Source organism: Microtus pennsylvanicus, chromosome 8 (assembly GCF_037038515.1).
Source record: "Microtus pennsylvanicus isolate mMicPen1 chromosome 8, mMicPen1.hap1, whole genome shotgun sequence".
Lineage (NCBI taxonomy): Eukaryota > Metazoa > Chordata > Mammalia > Rodentia > Cricetidae > Microtus > Microtus pennsylvanicus.
Window position 1 is genome coordinate 74,587,099 of NC_134586.1, and position 19,446 is coordinate 74,606,544.

The 19,446-nt window shown below is 40.4% G+C and overlaps 1 protein-coding gene across 1 annotated transcript; it reads right to left on the reverse strand.

Annotated features, from left to right (window-relative positions):
* Positions 1-1,324: 1,324 nt before the first annotated feature.
* Positions 1,325-17,537, reverse strand: LOC142856426 (lysine-rich coiled-coil protein 1). The gene is made up of 2 exons (XM_075983872.1): positions 17,399-17,537; positions 1,325-2,261 (listed from the first exon to the last, which is right to left on the reverse strand). The coding sequence occupies exon 2, from the start codon at positions 2,240-2,242 to the stop codon at positions 1,472-1,474; it is 771 nt and encodes a 256-aa protein (XP_075839987.1). The 5' UTR covers positions 2,243-2,261; positions 17,399-17,537; the 3' UTR covers positions 1,325-1,471.
* Positions 17,538-19,446: the final 1,909 nt, after the last annotated feature.

Sequence of the window (19,446 nt, forward strand, 5' to 3'; positions counted from 1 at the left end):
CTTCACACTTATGACCTTCAGTTTTCCTTCTTCCCTGACTTGGGGAATAGGGACAACTAAAGTGTAAATTGTTTTGTACTTTGCATTTCTCTGTGGTATTTAGGCTTCTCTTTTGATTCTCAGACCTCTTCCTGTCCTCTTCATTGCTGAGTCTTCTCACTTGTAGAGCTGCATGAAGGATATTACTATCTTGGCCTTTGAATTAGTGTTTCTTTTTTCTTTCTTTTTTAACATTATACTTAAGACATCTTAACTTTTGACCAGGGTTTCTCCACCTCTGTTACTTTGGTTCAAAGCTTCTTTGTAGTGGAAGCTGTCCTACATGTAGGATATTTGACAGCAGTGTCAATGAAGGCTTAGCTTCAATCAGTTTTACATACTTTAATGTGTTTCAATAGTGAATGGGGTTGGAGAAAAAGGGACATTTTAGGACAAAAGGCTTCTGTCCAAATTTTCTTTTAAATTGTGCTGGCCAGAGTGGCTTCCTCAATATGACAAATACCACATATTTATAGTCTTCTCTTGCTCACTATCTATGATTTAATTTAAATGTTTTAAAGGAGCTATACTTTATATTTAGGAACGATTAATGTTCAGTTGTATGATGCTAATTGTTGAACTTGAGTCATTTCGAAGAAATCACAGAACCTTTGTGTCTTAGTATTTGTACAGCACTGCCAGGAATGGAACAACATATTCTTTTTGATAAATTCCTCTCACTAGTTTCAATTATTTGGAAAAATTATTGTAAGCCACAGATTTTTATTATAAAATATGAGTAAGCCTGATACAGTAGGTAAGGAATTTTTACAACTTTTTAGTGTGGCCTACCTCCAAAATCTTTCCTCTTTATTATAGTGTGATTACTGCTTTTCCCCTTTCAAAAGAAATCACTAGAACAGAGCGCTGACACAAAACAATATTCAGAAGTTAAAATACTTTATTATAAACATTTTCAGAATATAAACTAATTTTGTGTGAAGACTCTGAAATTTTTAAAACTATATGTAAGATTATTATAATGTATTTCACTTTCCAACCCAGGAAATACACTGCAAGTTAGATCTAAAAAAGGATATCTAAATTGCTTCATAGAGAAAGTGAGCATAAAAATATGTGACTCAAAACTAAAACAAACCCAACCAAGAAACAGATTCCACAGTCTGTTAATCCTTCAATTTTAAAGAAATGATCTCCCAAGGAAAAATAATTCCACTATAGCAATTTGGTGAATAAAGCACAGTCACTCTCTTATAGGAAAATTCTATCATATGTAAGAAAAATTAATAGAGCTTTTAGAAAATAGAAAAGTAATCTCCATGTTGGAAAACAAGCATAGTAAATTCTTCATGTTCACTCCATTAGAAGTTGAGACCTGTCCATACACGAAAGTGACATGAACATGAATGCATATAACCAAGCTCTTCAGGTGTTCTTTCAGTTGAGCCTCAGGAGAAGTGACTAAGGAGCTTCAAAATCCAAGGATAGACTGGTCCCAGAGCATCTCCTCCTCTGTCCTTTCTTCACCTTGTTCCTTTTTCTCCTTTCTACGCTTACGGTCCTCTTTCTTAGAGGATACATCTCGGCTTTTTCTTTCTTTTCGATTCTTAAGTTTTTCTGTACTGTCCTGCACAGCTTCTGTTTCTGACTTTGTTTTCTTTCTTTGGATGCTCCTTTGTTTGTTTAAATCCATTTCCTCTGAACTCCTTTTCCTCTGATGTTTGGGCCATTCTTCCTCCTTTTCTCTGCTCTCCTCTAGATGTCTTTTCCTCTTCTGGTGCATTTGTCTATGACTGGCTTGAGGGTCAATGGTACTGTGTCCTGAGTAAAGGCGCTTGTGAACTACAGACTCTACGCTATATGAACCACAATTATATTCTTGATGACTAAGGTTCAAGGGGACTGGTTTTTCTGAGAAGCCGTCCCTGGTGAATTGACAGTAGCTCAGAGAGTCTAATCCCAGATTTCCATGAGCTGGTAACCACTGGGGTAAGCGATCTTCTGTCTGGGAACTACTGCATGATCTTGGGTAGGCATGGTTGGTTCCAGATGGGAGTCTTTGATCAAACATCCTATACCTGGGCCTGGAATCAAACTCTTCTCTGTACTCACAGCTTTCCAAATAGTCCCCTCTCATCCTTCTGAAACACGTCTTTGGCTCTAAGCCTCTGGCTTTCTGTACTTTAATATAATCTTCAAGTTCATCTTGAAAAGAGTCATATGACTTATTTGAATGCTTCATTAGGTTGACAAGGGATTCTCTGTAGAAAAGATGGGAGAAAAAAAACTAGATTATTTTGTTTTGAAAAATTCATTGTTCTTAGAAAGGTTAAAATAACAAAAGACCAAATTAAAACCTACTTCAACAAGTGCTAAATGTTCTGAAAATATCTATCAAAGAGTAGTATCATGATGGTCAGATATCTCACAAACCACTCACAAATAACTTCATTATTCTTTTACACTGGGAGAAAAAGTATAGAAAAGAGCTGACACATGGGATGTTTTCATTCAACTAAAAATGTAACGCTACAGGGATGTGTGAATCACATGTCTGTGGCAGTGGCCTGATCTAATTGTTAGATAATTTCTAAAGCTGTGATGACTTTGTTTCCTGTATTATTGTTTTCTAAGTAACAGAACACCAATGAAGAAACTTAATCTTTAGAATCCTGCTTACTTAAATAAACATATATACTTACCTGACTACAGTACTCTAAGGCTTACTAATGAACATTTGTGATTTAGGAATGGTGGAAATGATAAATTCAGCTACAAGATAAGAACTACTCTTAGGGATAGGATATGAGGGAGGTGGAACAGAATAGAGTTCTATGGCATCTGTATAGCACTTGGATTCCCCTCTATTACTTCTGACTGGTACAAAGGCATTCTAGAATGCCTTCTGGTTTGTTCTCTCCAAGAAGAGGTTAAGTATGAGGTGGAAACAGAGGAGGAACTGGAGATGGTTACAATAAGGACAAAACTCACGAGAAACATTTCAGAAGAAACTCACACATACCAGAATTTTTGATTTTTTTTCTCGCTAGGAGGAAACAGCAACTGTTCCTGATTCTCTATTTTCCCTATAAAATTAGGAAGCAGCAAGTAAAACCCCGGGTACAATTGAATATTCCTTTCCTTTAAAAAGTACAGTCCAACAATGCACCCCAGAGTCACAATTAATCAGTGATTATTCTAAAAATGGCCTAACTGAAACCTATTTTGGTGAATTAGAAAAATTAGGTGCCATTTTAGTTTGAGAAGCATAAAAACTCTGACTAGGATAGTAACAAACATGATGAGACAAGGATATAATATTTTGATACTTCAGAAGAGTATATATACAGTCAAAAAACACAGGAAAAGATGCTACAGATCATTAGATATAAAATAAACGTCAATTAAAACCACAGTGAGACCAGCCTGGTCTACAAGAGCTAGTTCCAGGACAGGCTTCAAAACCACAGAGAAACCCTGTCTCGAAAAAACCAAAAAAAAAAAAAAAAAAAAACCCCACAGTGAGAAGGCTGGGCAGTGATGGCCTTTAATCCCAGCACTTGGGAGGCAGAGTCAGGCGGATCTCTGGAGTTCGAGAACAGCCTGGTCTACAAGAGCTAGTTCCAGGACAGGCTCCAAAACCACAGAGAAATCCTGTCTCGAAAAACAAAACAAAACACAGTGAGGGATCGCTACACATTCACTGGAATGACTGAAAGACTGACAGTGTTTGGTGAGGAGACAGAACAACTGCAATTATGACCTCTCTGGCAGGAATGGTAAAGGGTACAATCATTCAGGAAACAGTTTGGCAGATTCTTCTTTTTTTCTTTCTGGTTTTTCAATACAGGGTTTCACTGTGTAGCCCTATCTGTCCTGGAACTAGCTCTTGTAGACCAGGCTAGCCTCCAACTCAGAGATCTGTCTGCCTCTGCCACCCGAGTGCTGGGATTAAAGGCGTGCGCCACCACCGCCCGGCTAATTCATCAGCTTCTTAACCAAGTAAGTTACATATACACTTATGCAATGACCTAGTAGTTATACCATTCAGAGACATTTACCCCAAAGAGAAGGATGTCTATATAAGACTTAAACATGAGTATTCATAGTAATTTTATTTTTAATGGCCCCAGAAAGGAAAAACAGAAACAAAAAAACAAAACCACCCAAATGTAAACAAACCAGTAACTAAAGGGGTAACTTGGTTAACTACCTAATGGAATAAACATTATCAGTGATAAAAAGTAGAAACAGTCCCAGCATCCATCCACTGACAACTGGACAAAGTGAACATTCATACCCACACAACCACCATATATCAATCTCCAAAGTTCATCTTTACTGTTTTGCTGTCAATCTGAAACTATTTTTACATTTATTTATTGTGTGTGCATGTGTGTGTGTACATGTATAGAGGTCAACCTTGGAGAGACACTATGCCAAGTAAAACAAGCTAGTCCCTAAAGATCTCAGATGACATACATGTGAGTGAAACCTTACCATTATCAGGTTGAGAACTTAATGGTGAAATGTGATCATATTCAGTCATTAACTGTGTCAGTTTTTCAGCATGAATGTTCCACAAAATGAAGTTTACAACAACCAGGAAGCTAAATCATGGAACAAAGATTACATCTATTTTTGTCTAATACTCAACTCTCATTCATCTGAAACCAAGCACAATTTTGTCACAAAGATTAAACATTCATACCCACGCAACCACCATATATCAATCTCCAAAGTTCATCTTTACTGTTTTGCTGTCAATCTGAAACTATTTTTACATTTATTTATTGTGTGTGCATGTGTGTGCGTACATGTATAGAGGTCAAAGAACAATGTGCATGAATCAATCACTGTTTTGCTGTCAATCTGAAACTACTTATACAGTTATTGTGTGTGTATATGTGCACACGCATGTGTGTACATATATAGAAGTCAAAGGACAACTTGCATGAATCAATCACTTCTCCCTACCATGTTGGTTCTGGGGATCAAACTCAGACTGTCAGGCTCCAGAGGCAATGGACCATCTTGCCAGTCACAAAAAAACTTATTTTTGTTTGTTTGTTTCATTTTTGAGACAGGGTCTCTCTTTCTACATAGCCGTTAGTCTTGAAACTCACTCTGTAGACCAGGCTGGCTTCAAATTCACAAAGATTACCCTGTCTCTGCCTCCTAAGTGCTGGGATTAATGCCTGGTGAACATTTCTTTTTTAAACCCTAAAAAATACATTTTGATAAAGAATGCATCGTACCTAATATTATCCTTCTTGGCCTCCATTTTGGTTTCTCCAGAATTACTTAGCCCTGCAGGAACTCATCTTTCCAGTATATTTAATCCCCTAGAGACCTCTTCGTGCTGACCCAGTGTCTACCTAGTTCTTTTCTATCACCTACCCATTTCAGCATTCCTTCTAATCCATTCCCTTATGACACCCACCAGCTTGCAGAACCACTCTCTACTAGGGACCCCACAATGGCCACACAAGGCTGGGATCTCAGATCAGTGCATTGCTCTAATCATTACTCTCATCAGAGAAGCTTCTTCTTGCAGTAGATGAGAATCAACACAGAGATATGTGTGGACAACGTGTGGAGAATGACAGATTTTGAAGAACTCAGTCCTAAACAGGATGTCTTCATTAAACTCCTATCTTTAAGGTTCAGGGATCAATGTGGAACAGAATACAAAAAGAATTTAAGAGTCAGAGGTGATGGATGACTCCAAGAAAACTCCTTGGAGACAACAGCAGGATAATGCACATATGAATTCAGATTGTGGCAGCATATACAAGATCTGCATAGGTTCAAGCCAGATGGGAGTCTCAGCACTGAAAAGAGAAAAGTGGACACAAAGTTCAAGCCGTGTAAAGATGGAATATACACAGAGAGTCTGGACTATGTATATTATTGTGTTTTCTTTAAAAATTTTGACTGTGAAGGGGCTAAGTACAGAGAGACATTTCATTGTATGGGCTGCCAAGGTAAACCAACATATGTGTATTAAAGGTATCTCAACTTCAAAATTTGGGCCTAAGGATTTGTTGCTTTGAAAAAGAGATTCTTTTGTTTCCACAGAAGGTGAGAACCTGTGGATTCCTTCCAGACTAATGTGGTTTGATTCCTTTCCAGAGCCCTTGAAAGGCTGCCATGAACAACCCCCAAAATTACTTTGTCCAACAAAAGCAAAAGCAGTTTGAAAAGAACTATGCCCAAATTCCCAAATATTGTTTATAAATGTTTGCTTACATTTAAAGGGGGGTATGCTATAGAGAATACTTTGCACTGGTATAGATCTTGGTTTACTGATGCAAATTTAGGTCAGTTTTGTTATATGTATATATCTGCTCTGATTAAGTATTGTGTTTGTGTAGTTCATTTAAAAATGTAAGCATAATTAAGAAATACAGGTTAATAGTCATCTCTAATAGTCAAGCTTGTAGTCATGTTAGGTTTTCTAGATATATATTTTAGTCGGATAATCTTCAATACTTTCAAAGACTTACAGAACATGTCATTTAAATAACTTAGGACTTTTCATGACAATGAGACACATCTGTTCCTGGCATCACCAATCTACTTCAAGAGGATAATGGGCATCAAAGAGGCTCCTTATGGAGTTGGTTAGTCATTTGGGCAAGAAACTGCTCTTGCCTGAACTGTCTGACTAAACTTGCAGGACACACAGAAAAATGACTGCTGAACATGCCTAAAGAAGGTCAGACAGTCCTTTGGGGTTCCTGCTTCATGAAAACGTCTGCCAACTATCTTGCAGGACAAAGAAGAAAGTGACTGACAAATTGTCAATACAGGTGGAACTGTCTTTGAAATTTCCTGTTTCATGGGAAAGTCTGCTGGATACTATGGGTCTGAAGGCTGAAGATGGTTGCTGCAATGTTACAGAAGAACTTTGAGTGAGCATCCAGGCAGTGAGATGTCTCTGTCAATTCTAGAATTTTGGAAGTTGCTTAAAATGCACTTTTTGTTAACTTAGGCAATATTATATCCTTCTATGGTCTTTGATGGAGTTGAAAATAGTTATAGTTTTTCTTAGTTATGATAAAAAATAAAGTAGATATAAATATTGTAACTATAATTATTGCTTGATACCTGTCTTGTTATATGTAATTTTACTATTTTAAAGTTAAAACCTTCCTTTTTATTTAAACAGAAAGGGGAAATGATGTGGGAAGTCCTTCTGTCTATGTGTTGCTTTTATTGGTTAATGAATAAATGTGTTTAGGCCAGTGGCTTAGCAGAATAGGGCAAGGCAGGAGTTCCAAGCAGATAGAGAAGGAGAGAGTAGGTGGAGTCAGGGAGAAGCCATGTAGCAGCCTGCAGGAGACAGAGGCACCAAAACCTTGCTGGTAAGCCACAGTCACGTGGTAATACAGATTAATAGAAATGAGTTAATTTAAGATATAAGAGTAAGCCAGAAATATGCTTAAGCTATTGGCCAAACATTATTGCAAACAATACAGATTTCCATGTGATTATTTTGGGAGTCTGAGTGGCCAGGAAACAAGCAGCCTCCCTCAATAGTTCCACCCCAAAAAGCTATTTTTTATTTTACTTTTTAAAATTTATTTATTATGTATACAGTGTTATGCCTGCATGCATACCTGCACCCCAGAAGAGGGCACCAGATCTCATTATAGATGGTTGTAAGCCACCATGTAGTTGCTGGGAATTGAACTCAGGACCTCTGGAAGAACAGTTAGTGCTCTTAACCACTGAGCCATCTCTCCAGCCCCCTAAAAAGCTATTTAAATTAATACCTGCTTGGAAAGGGAAAATTAGTTTTTTCCATTGGAGTGTCACTAGGTATAGCAACCACACTCCAGGGCAGTTTCCAGGTCTAGGAGTACTTACTTGGCCAGCACAAAAAAGTTTTTTTTTTTTTTTGGTCTTACTTGCTTCTCTCTTTTGGTCTTACTTGCTTCTCCCTTCCTTTCCTTCTGTGTATGTGAGGGAGAGACAGAAGGAAGAAGGCAGGAAGGGAGAGGGAGAGAGGGAGGGAGAGAGGAAGGAGGAAAGAGAGAGGGAGAGAGAGTAAGGGAGGAAGAGAGAGAGAGAGAGAGAGAGAACGAGAACATGAAGTTGACAGGAAGGTAGGGAAGATCTGGAAGAGGTTAGGGGAAGGGAAAAACATAGTCAAATATAGTGTACTAAACATTTTCAATGCATTACCACAATAGTGAGATGGCTCAGTACTTGCCACCAAGCCTAAGGATCCAACTTAGTAACTCACTTGGTAGGAGAGAACTGACTGATTCCTGTTGAGTTCAATTCTCTCTAGCCTCCACATATTCACACCCCCCCCATTATGATATTGGCTCAGTTTGTATGTTTGTCATAGAACTACAAAGACCCAAGAGTTCAAACCCAAAGAACGGATGCAAAGGCAAGTACATTAGCATGTGCCCATAATTTATGAATCCAAAATTTTATTACTATATTGAGAGTTTTAACTCACTCAGAATGTCTAGCATTAAGAAAACAACAATAAATTCTATCAAGGACTTTGGGGGGTATGCATTGCTGGTAGAAATATAAACTTGACCAGACATTACGGAAATGCGTATGAAGGATCTTCAAAAACCAAAACAAAATTAGAACTACCGTATAACCCAGCTTCCCCACTTTTGGGTCTACACCTCTACGACTCAAGTCAACAGCACTATTAGCAATGATTAGGTTACAGAATCAAGTTACCCATCAACAGATAGACAGGTAAAGAAAATGTGATATATATTGCACAACAGAATGTTACACAGCCATAAAGAAGAATGAAATGCTGTTTGCTAGAAAACAGATGCAAACTAGATATCATCATATTAAGTGAAATAAGCTAGGTTCGCCGGGCGATGGTGGCGCTCGCCTTTAATCCCAGCACTCGGGAGGCAGAGGCAGGCGGATCTCTGTGAGTTCGAGACCAGCCTGGTCTACAGAGCTAGTTCCAGGACAGGCTCCAAAGCCACAGAGAAACCCTGTCTCGAAAAACCAAAAAAAAAAAAAAAAAAGAAATAAGCTAGGTTCCTGAGCAAATATAGTTTCTCTTATTCATAGATCCTAGAGAGTACATTTAAAGGCACACATACACATACTTTTTAAGAATATACATTTTTCTGCCTATTATTAGGCAAAATACAGCCATATGAATAATTAATAGCTTCAGGTTAAAAAAAAGCTCAAGTGCTGTATGAGGCTACAAGACTAGCCCTCCTGCTGCTGGAATGATGCCATGGTTGGATTTTAGTCATCACAGAACATGAAGAAGTAAGCCGGTGACTCTCTGAAGATGTCCTAACAGCCTTGCACTGTCTACCTCCAAACTCTTGTAAGAGAGGGTCTAACAGGAAATAATCTCTCAATGAGTTTAAAACTGTCCACATAGTAGTAACTAAAATGTTGTTACAGAAAAAACCAAGAAATTAATATTTATGAGTATAATCATAAATGATTTTTCTTGAACTTATATTTATCTACATTGAGTATTAACTTAAAATCTTATAAAAGCTAATTTAGAAATTTTAACAAGGCACAAAGAATTAACAAAAGTTAAAAGAATTAAAAACATTTCAACACAATTTGAATGTTAACAATAACACTTTGATTACCTGATATTTTTCTAGAGAATTATAATAAACACAGTTGGATGTCTGCTTTTACTTAATTCTCACAAATATGGCAAACAGGGCATTTTGCAGGCTTAAGAAACAGAGTCAAAGTGATCCACCCAACAATTAATGGCAAAATTGAGACCTGAATCCAAGTCCCCTCAACCTAAAGCCAAGAAATAACTATAATCTTTAATAACATTATTCTCAACCACATACTGAACTAGGAAGTAGTTTCAGACAAGACTACCAATGGATAAAACCAGATGAGGTGGTTGCAAGATGGTTCAGTAAAGGGCAGTTATGGCCAAGCCCAGTCAGTCACCTATTATCTGTTCCCAGAGAACAAGAAAGATGAAAACTAACTTCAAGTTGTCCCTGACCTCCCCTCAATGCTGTGGCAGGTATTCACCCACAAACGAAATAATGTATGTGGGAACCACTTAGATGAGGTCTTTAAAAACAGCACAACTGATTTTTGTTTCATTAAAATAATGGACCTAGTACTCTTGCATCCAAAATACCAAGTTAGAGAGACCAAATGTATCCAGGTCTCTGAATGTTAAGAAGCCAGCGTAGAAAAGACTATTGTACACAGATAGTAGTGTTTAATGGAAACTCCTCCCAAGGACACCATTATACAGACAAGATACAGAATGAAGCCACACCATATAAAGGAGAACACTGGACAGGGACTCAGACTTCATGGACAGAAGTGGTTCTCAACCTTCCTAATGCTTCGATCTTTTAATACAGTTCCTCATGGTGACCCCCAACATAAAATTATTTTCGTTGCTACTTCTTAACCATAACTTAGCTACTGTTGTGAATCATATATAAATTTATCTGATGTTTTATCTGGTGTTTTTTGATGGTCCTAGGTGACCCCTGTGAAAGGGTCGCTTGAACCCCCAAAGGGATCTTGACCCACAGATTGAGAACCACTGATGTACAGGCATAGCCCACCTATGACTAGCTGAGAGTCACAATTCACTGGGTCAGTATCTTCATCTATGACTGAGAGGCAAGCCCTACTAAACAGTTCACAGCTCTCACTTCCTGTGATTTGAAGCCTCTATTTAAAAGGCTGTCAAAGGTAAGACTACTGTCTCTCAACTTTACTGTAGTGGAAACCACCGATGAGGTGGATACAGAAGAGGTGTGTGTGTGTGGGGGGGGGTAAGCTTCTGTTAGGAAGACCTGAGTTATCCAAATATGTCAGCACATTACTTCTTTTCCGGGTCAGTGTCTTCATCCATTGAAAGAACAGTAACATCTACCATGGAGGGTTCGTAAAAGGATTAAGTAAGATGGTGCAGATGAGGTTTATCTGCTGCTTTTAAAAGTTTTCAAAAGATTGTCTCTTTATTTCTAACCTATCTCAAATGGAAAATCTTTGCTTGTTCAAACAACAGCACCACTCCACAGATGTCTTTTTTAAAAACCTGTCTGCATTCATTCCTGGTATCTACAGAGAAAATAATGGAAGGCAAAAACACTGGAGGAAGCTGTGTTTTCAATCTTCAGTTAGCAATATCATTTCATAAATCATTTCAAATTTAAATCTCTCAATTGCTTACAAGGTTATAGTAAAGCTTTTTGCTCATGTCAGTTTTAACATGAAAACATTAAGCAAGCCTAATTTTTAATATGGTAATTTTCTTTCAAACCTTAAAATATTACATTTGTTTATTGTGTGTGTCTGCATGTGTTGGGTGTCCAGGCCAGAGCAGATGTATGAAAGACAGGGTATAACTAATTAGAGTTATAACTAATTAGAGTTGGTTCTTTCTCCTTCCACCAGACTTAAGAGGTGAAAATCTTTATCTACTGAGCCATCTCTCAGAACTCATGGCCTCAAATTTGCAATCCTCCTTGCTTCAGCTGTAATTACAGTGTGTGCTATCACACCTGGATGTAACATTCTCCTGTGGTTCAGGAAATATCACTCTAAATGCCAAGTCCCTGGAAACCAATGACTAGGCCCCATGGAAGCATTCTGGGGCACAATATTGAAATATGGACTAAGATTGAACCTGGGCACTTTCTGGTAGTAAATAATCTCAAGAAATGAAGTCAGTTTTATGAGTCACTGATTCTAACCTAGGTAAGCCCTCCATATACCTGTGTTCCAAATTTTTTTGATTCAATTATTGGTTAAAAAAAACCCAACATGTTTATAGAGAGGGAGGCTTATTTTCCTTGTCATCATTCCCTAAACAATACAGTCTAACAACTATTTACATAATATTTACACTGCACTGGGTCACTGAGAGTTCCAAGTAATCTAGAGATGCCTCAAGTATAAAGGAGAATGTATAAAGGCTATATACAACTACACTAATTCAGATTTGAACATTTTTATATTTTGTTACAAGAGGTAGGGGTTGTGGAATCAATTCCCTGCAGATAATTAAATATGATGGTATACCACTAATGTTCTATGACAATAACAGGGAGGAACTACAAACCATCTTCACCTGTGGCAGGCAACCCCTACAGTTGGTATAAATGTGATCATATAAATTTCATCAAACCCCAAGACCATACAAACTCCTCAAAGCTAGTTATGTTGCATACTAACTTTTAGGACTTGTGCTAATTATTCCTTCTTCATAATAAATCTTGCCTCACTTTATTTACATTGTCTACAGTTCAATCTAAAGCACCTAACAGTTGAAATTTAGTTTACAGACGCTTACTAGTTTATGAGCAGGACTTTGCTACAGTTTGACAATACATCCCCCAAAGTCCATGATGGAAACTTTATCCCCAGTACAGTGTTAGATGAAACCTAATGAGAAGTATTTAGGTCATGGGGTTATCACCTTAAGATTGGATTAAAGCCAGTTTTAAGACCTGAAGTTGCAAGTTTGATTTTTCCCCACACATATACTCCAGCCTTCCTCCATGAATGTGGCTTTCACCAGAGGCTGTTTGGTATATTAAAATAGAAATCACCATCCTCTAAAACTGAGAAATCTTTTTAAATAAAATAGTGTGGTATTCGGTTATATCGACATAAGACAGACTGAAGACAAATGCCAATTACTCAGCACCAAAATTGTACTTTATATGCAAGCATTTATTTTTGGTGTTTGAGACATAGTCTCATCATTTAGCCCTTGAGAACATGTAACTATTCAAGACAGGCTAGCCTTAAACTTGAGAACTTCCTATCTTTGCCTCCTGAATATTCGGATTACGGGTTATATGCTAAAACGCCTGCCTTTTATGTAGCTACTTAAATTGGGAAAATGGTGTTATGAAGAAATGTCTATGGTGTATTAAAAGAAAAATGTATAACTTCTGGTTTTTTGTTGCTCTTCTTTTTGTTTTTTGAAACTTCATTTCTCTCTGTAGCTTTAGAGCCTGTCCTGGAACCCACTCTGTAGTTCACTCTGGTCTCGAACTCGGAGATCCACCTGCTTCTGCCTCCCAAGTGCGTCCTGCTACCTGCATCTGAAAAAAGCCCTATTTTCTTTTTTTGCTGGGAGGAAACTCATCTTTAAAATAGCCTTTTAAGATGCCCTGGGCCAAAGATTACTAATAGTAAATATGGCCCATATCTAGGAGACATAGCACCCTGAAGAACACCATAAAACCTATATAATTTCCTAGGGTACATGGATATATTCTCAACTTACCATGTGAAATGACCCAGTGAATCTCACTTAGAAACTACCCATTATTTTGAGCCAGAGATAGAAGTTTGAAACATCTTTCACTTCCCAGACCTTACTTTATTTCATCTGGGTTTCTAGATGAACTTATCATTGAATAATTACACATTCTTAGTTCTGTGTAATACTGCTGACTCACGGCAGTCTGATTTGGTTCAGTCTTAAATGTTATATTTTATTGAAAATAACTGGGAAAGCATACCTTGAAGGGGTTTGTTACATGTATCTGTACTATAGTTTTAACTTTTGCAAAAATGAAAAACTCTGTATTTATGCTGGTTATCAAACTAAGCCTGACTTCGGCACCAGTATGTAGATTTAAAAAGGTTAGCTTTAAAATGTGTGCTCAAAGAACTGTTAAGTCAGAAACATTTTAGAAAGAACTTCAATATACTGTCTTGCAATTATAGTTGTTTAAAATTATGTAGTTTAGCTACATTTGACTGTAAAGTCAGTAAGGTAAAAAGGTTAAATAATGTAGTTTCCACAACTTCTCTTGACTCCAAATTAGTGCACACAAACTGACCATAATGATACTGACTCTTCTTGGGACAGGATCTCACTGTGTTCAGGTCAGCCCCAAACTCCTGAACTCGTGAGTCTATTCGTCAACTTCCTGCTAAAAAGTTTTACTAGTCCTATTTTGAAAGTAAGCATGGAACTGTAATGACTGGAGGTAGAATTCTTTTGTCATTTCTGGAGCGCCTTCCTACCATGGCCTTAAACACAGACACATACAGTATTCCAAGCATCACCTTACTTTTTTGTCTTCCAGCGAAAGTGGAAATTTGAAGTTTGTTTTAATAACTATTCAAATATTTTCTTCTAAAACAGGGTCTCACAATGCAGTCCAGGCCAGCCTTGGACTCCTGAGTCTCCAGCCTCAGTCTTTGAACACTGGAATTACAGGCATGCCCAGTTCAACTTTTTTAGGGGGTGGGAGGTGGAGAGGACAATCTATGTAGACTACACGGGCTCAAAACTCAAGAAATCTGTTTGAACACCCCTGTCTCTCAACTGTTGGGATTAAAAGTGTGAAACACCATATCTGGCTTTAGCCTACCTTTTGTAACTATCAAAAATAAAATATATTGAGTCCTAAACCAGGAAGGGTGGTACATTCCTATAATCTCAACACTAGCAAGGTGAGAGGACTGGGAAGGAGTTCCGAACAGTAACTAGGCAACTTTTTAAACTATTGTATCTTTGTTTTCTCAAATCTTACTGATTTTGATCTTAACTCAGAGTTTTTGAATGTCATCAAATGGCCATTAAGAGTCATAACTTCCATGTTCTATTACTACTGTCCCAGCACACAGCCACACCATGGAATACAATTAAGACTGCTAAAAATGAGTCCAAAACTGTGAATCACAGGCCTTCAGAGTTTGGTTAGTGTAGGGTTCCTCAGCCTTAACAATACTGATGTTCTAGTAGAATAATGGTTGTATATGTGGGGGCTGTCTCGTGTATTTTAGAATGTTTGTGGCATCCCTATCCTATACCAAATAGATTACCTATAGCATTTGCTTACCATGTTCTTCTGTCCAGTGGCAACAAGCAACAATGTCTCTAGACATTGCCAAATGAATGAATGATGGGGAGCTTGGGACAGATATATTATTAGTTGAGAACCACTGGGCTAGTCCAATTAAAGTACCCCACTCAGATGACCTAACCCAAAACCATAAAGTACAGGACTTTTTCAGGGTCATATACTTGCAGAGAAACTAGCAATAAAACCTATTCTTGGTGAAGACTCCTATCTCACTAAGTCTCTCTCTCTTTTTTTAAAACTACCTATAAATAGTACAGAGGTTACTGATAAACAGATTATCACTTAGTCTTTTGCACATATTAGAATCATTGAAAAGTAAAAGGAAAGTAGATGTGGAAACCAGTGGGAAAGTTGTTTTTCCATGAATAGTTGATTCTAAATCATCCTATGATCTGACCTTAGAGCTAAAAAGAACTACAGTGTTGACACCAATATGCCCAGACATATTGGTGACAGGCAGGCCGTTTTAAAGGCAAAATAAATAATTTGGGGCCAGGTGGTGGTGGCGCACGGCTTTAATACCAGCACTCAGGAGGCAGAAGTAGACAGACCTCTGAGAGTTCAAGGCCAGCCTGGTGTACAAAGTGAATTCCAAGACAGTCAGAGCTATGCACCAAGAAACACTGTCTCAAAAAACAAAAACAAAGAAAAAAATCTCAGGATATTCTAGACTGAGTGAAGATACTTACTTTATTCTAACAAATTTCCAGTAACATTGGTACTGAATGTAAGTGTTTATAAAAATGTTTCAATGATACTACTACTTTACTTCTGTGTCATTTTCCCAGAGTGAATTGTGTTTAAAAAAAGAGGGGGGGCATAAAATACTGATAACAGCCAAACAATGGTGTTGCATGCCTTTAATCCCAGCACTTGGGAAGGACAGACAGGTGGAGCTCTGTGAGTTTGAGGCCAGCCTGGTCTACTAAGAGCTAGTTCCGGGACAAGCACCAAAGCTACAGAGAAACCTTGTCTCAAAAAAAAAAAAAGTTACTTTAGTGTTATGTTTAAAGATGTTCTAGAAAATAGTATCTAAATTACCCTGCAATATTCTGGCTTCTGTTATCTTTCATGTTGAAGACAAGGAACAATAGAAGGCAACACAGCAAGTACTAAAAATGTTGTTTCTGGGTGTTTTACCAAAATCTTATGCATTGGGGGACCAAGTGCCACGATATAAAACTATTTCCAAAACTGCTTTAATAGTTCTTCCACAAGCGCAGGCTGTCTGGGATAGCCAACAGATTTCTGTATTTTGGTAAATGTGTTGGTGAGACTATCAAAACTCTCCAGACCTTTATCCATATAAAGCGACTTGACCACGATTTCCCACGGCCCCTAGTAGCTTACAAAGCTGTGGCTGTCAAGTTCCCTGTTTATTTTAGCCCTCACCTAATGACAGGTGTCTGGACTCTGTGTTTGTGGTGCTCAGGGCCTCAGGTATGTTAGACAGGAGTTCTACCTTCTACCCATAGTAGAGATTACTCATTTAAAGTTATATACTTTAAAATGCTTACAATTCGACCTCCCTACCCTTTCCTTCCCTGAGGTAGCATCTCACTATGTAGCTTCGGCTGGCCAGGAACACTTAGATTGCTCAGAATGGCCTTTGCCTCTTCCAGTGCCAGGGATTAAAGGCGTGAAGCACCACACCCAAAGGCTCTTTCCTGTCATTTTAAGCTTATTTCCCACAACTCAGCAATGTCTGTTTCAAAGACTACAAAACTCACTTCTCTGAGGTGTAATTAGGAGGGCAGAGGCACCTTCCCAGTGTCTGTGGGAGGATAGGCGCCCGACTTCCCTAAGTCCCAGATGGCAGCAGTGACTAAGCCTTTGCAGTCAGTCTGCCTACTTCAGCTCGGCCTTCTCTCCTTACCCAGTTTCTTTTTAAAAGGCCCAAGTCAGCCCTGAGCAGCTGAGAACACAGCTCGGCTCCGCCACTGGGCATAGGTCAGGAGCCAAGCACTGGTTCTCGCCACCCTCACGCTGGTCCGCACACACTAAAGCTCCAACCGCGTCAGGGTACGTTGGTGCGTCTTTTTAAAGTCGTCTTCCAGGGTCTCGGAAGCCTAGGAAAGTTTCAGGGTGATCCCCTCCACCTCACCTCGCCACTTCCTGGAGCAAACGTTCAGCCAGGAAGCTCCCACGCTCCCTTCCGGAGGCCCCTACTTCCCTACCACTGTCCCTAAGTGGCCTGCCGTGAAGTGTCCTCTCCGCAGCCACCGACCCGAGGCTGCCCTCGGGGGCGGGGGTCGCCTGAAGACGGGGCGTCCTCACGGACCCCCACTGCCCTCGGCCGGGCCGCCTCTACCCCCGGCCCCCTCGGACCTCGGCTTGCTCGCCAGGCGGCGGCGTCGCTCGGCCATGTCGCGGCGGGTGCCGAGGGGTCCCGAGGAGAGAGGCGCTCCGAGGGCCGCCGGGCCGCGCCCGGGTCGTCGGCCATGTCGCAGGCGGGGCCCCCGCTCGGCCCTCACCGGGCCGCGGGAGTGGAGGGCTGAAGCTCGGGCCGCCCCCGCCGCCGGGCGGGAACTCACCTTCTCTGAGGCAGGGGCGAGCGTCTACAACTACTGTCCCCCTCCCCGCCAACAACGCCGGCCGGGGGTCAGAGGCTGCGGTGGAGGTGGCGGAGAGGCAGAAACGCCGCTGCCGCCGCCGCCGCCTCCGCCGCAGAGCAGGCGGGGTGGGGGGGAGGAGGCGGAGACCTAACTTCCTGAGGGGAAGTCGCCGCCACCACCCGCGGCTGACTGGACGACGCCGGCTCCATGGCGGCGGGGCGCGAGGACGCGCGTGCGCAGCAGGGGGCCCCGCGCGGCGGCCACTTCTCAGCCCCGCCCTCCATGTCCGCCCCGCCCCTTCCCGCCATTTCGGACTAACCGGCTCTCGGTGTCCTTCCTTCTTGCCAAAGTGTGTCAGGAAGCGTGTGGGTCATCGGCAACGTATCTACAAAACGCACACAATCCCTGCTCGTGATACATTGCCAGCATAGCCCGTAAATTCCTTCTTCCCCTCTCAGGTTATGCTTGTATGTACACAGTACTCTTCAACGCACGCCCGGCATGACCATCTGATTATATCCAGTCTCCCGCCCCTAGATCACTCCGTTTGTATGCTCTTTCCTAAATATCACACACATAACATACACGCTCCCATCACATACAGACATCTCACACAAACACCGCTAAAGTATGTTCAGTTTTTTTTTTTTTTTTTTTTTTTTTTTTTTTACATTTCAATTATTTTGTGTGGTATGGGGTGAGGTTGGGGCTCTTTTATGCCGTGTGAACCCCAGTGGTCGAACTCAGATCGTGGGGCTTGGCAACAATCTTCTTTACACACAGAACTATGTGTGTGTTTGGCTGGTCCCAAACCAGTGACTGAAGGGTTAATCACCTAAAAGCCTCAGGTGGACTGAGCAGCTCGGAGTTGACTCAGGAAGTTTCCTGATGAGGCAATCCACAGAAACCACTTCCTGACTGCAGGGGAACGGACCTACAGTGGAATCTTCCATCCCCCAAAGCTCCCGCTTTCAGTGCTACCAAATGCTACGCGTGCTCTTATCTCACACCCTGAGAGCCTGCAGCCCTCCTTGTAGATTAAAGAGCAGTTCTGTTCCTGAAGATGCCTCTCTTCCCCTCATTCCCAGTCGCCAGGTCAATCCCCCTATCTCTCTCAAGGACTGGAATTACAAGGGTGAGTCAAAGCTCCCCTGGGATTTTTTTTTTTTTTTAAGACTGTGTTTCACTTACAGATTGGCCTGGAAAACAGGATCCTTCTGCCTCAGACTCCCAAGTGCTGGAACTATAAGCACCTTTACCCACTGAGCCATCTCGAAGGCCCTGATTCCTGTTAGTACCACACTATGGTGTAACTCAACATTCTGCACTTGCTTTCTTTCCCGATAAACTCCGATAGAAGGATCACCTATCCTACACAGAGGCGAGACATCTATTACTGAATCCATGCTACTTTAATAACACCGTGACGAGAGACAACATGAGGTTTCGATTGTGCTGTAATTAGACAGAATATAATGGGCTCTTTATGTGAGTGCTTGATGTGCACATGAACTTTTCTCTCTTCCTCCACCCTTTAAGATATTTATTTTTATTTTTGAAATATTCTTTATATATAAAAACTTGCAAATAAATAGAAACATTATGTTCTCAAAGATTTGTTTTTAAGCATGTGTCTGTGGGGGGGGGGTATGTTTGTGCACATGTGTGGATATCCACGGAGGTCAGAGGCATCAGATCTTTTGGAGTCACAACTGGTAAAAGTGGTCCCATGTGGATGTTGGGCAGGTGCAAAAGCAGTACAAAGCTCTCACCTCCTGAGCCATCCTTCTAGCCCCTCCCTTGTATTTTCAGTGCCCTTCTCCCTTATATTTAGCGCCCTGTTTATTCAGTCTTCGTACTTTCTTTTTGTGTCTCTCACATCGCTTAAGAAATGAAAGAATGAGCCGGCGAGTGTGCTCAGAGGCCGCGAGCTCCTCCTGGCCTGTGTGGCATTGCCCAGCATTCTGAGCTTTCTACACTCGACTCCGTAGGGGCTGACAAACCTTTTTTGAGGAAGGTCAGCAGTA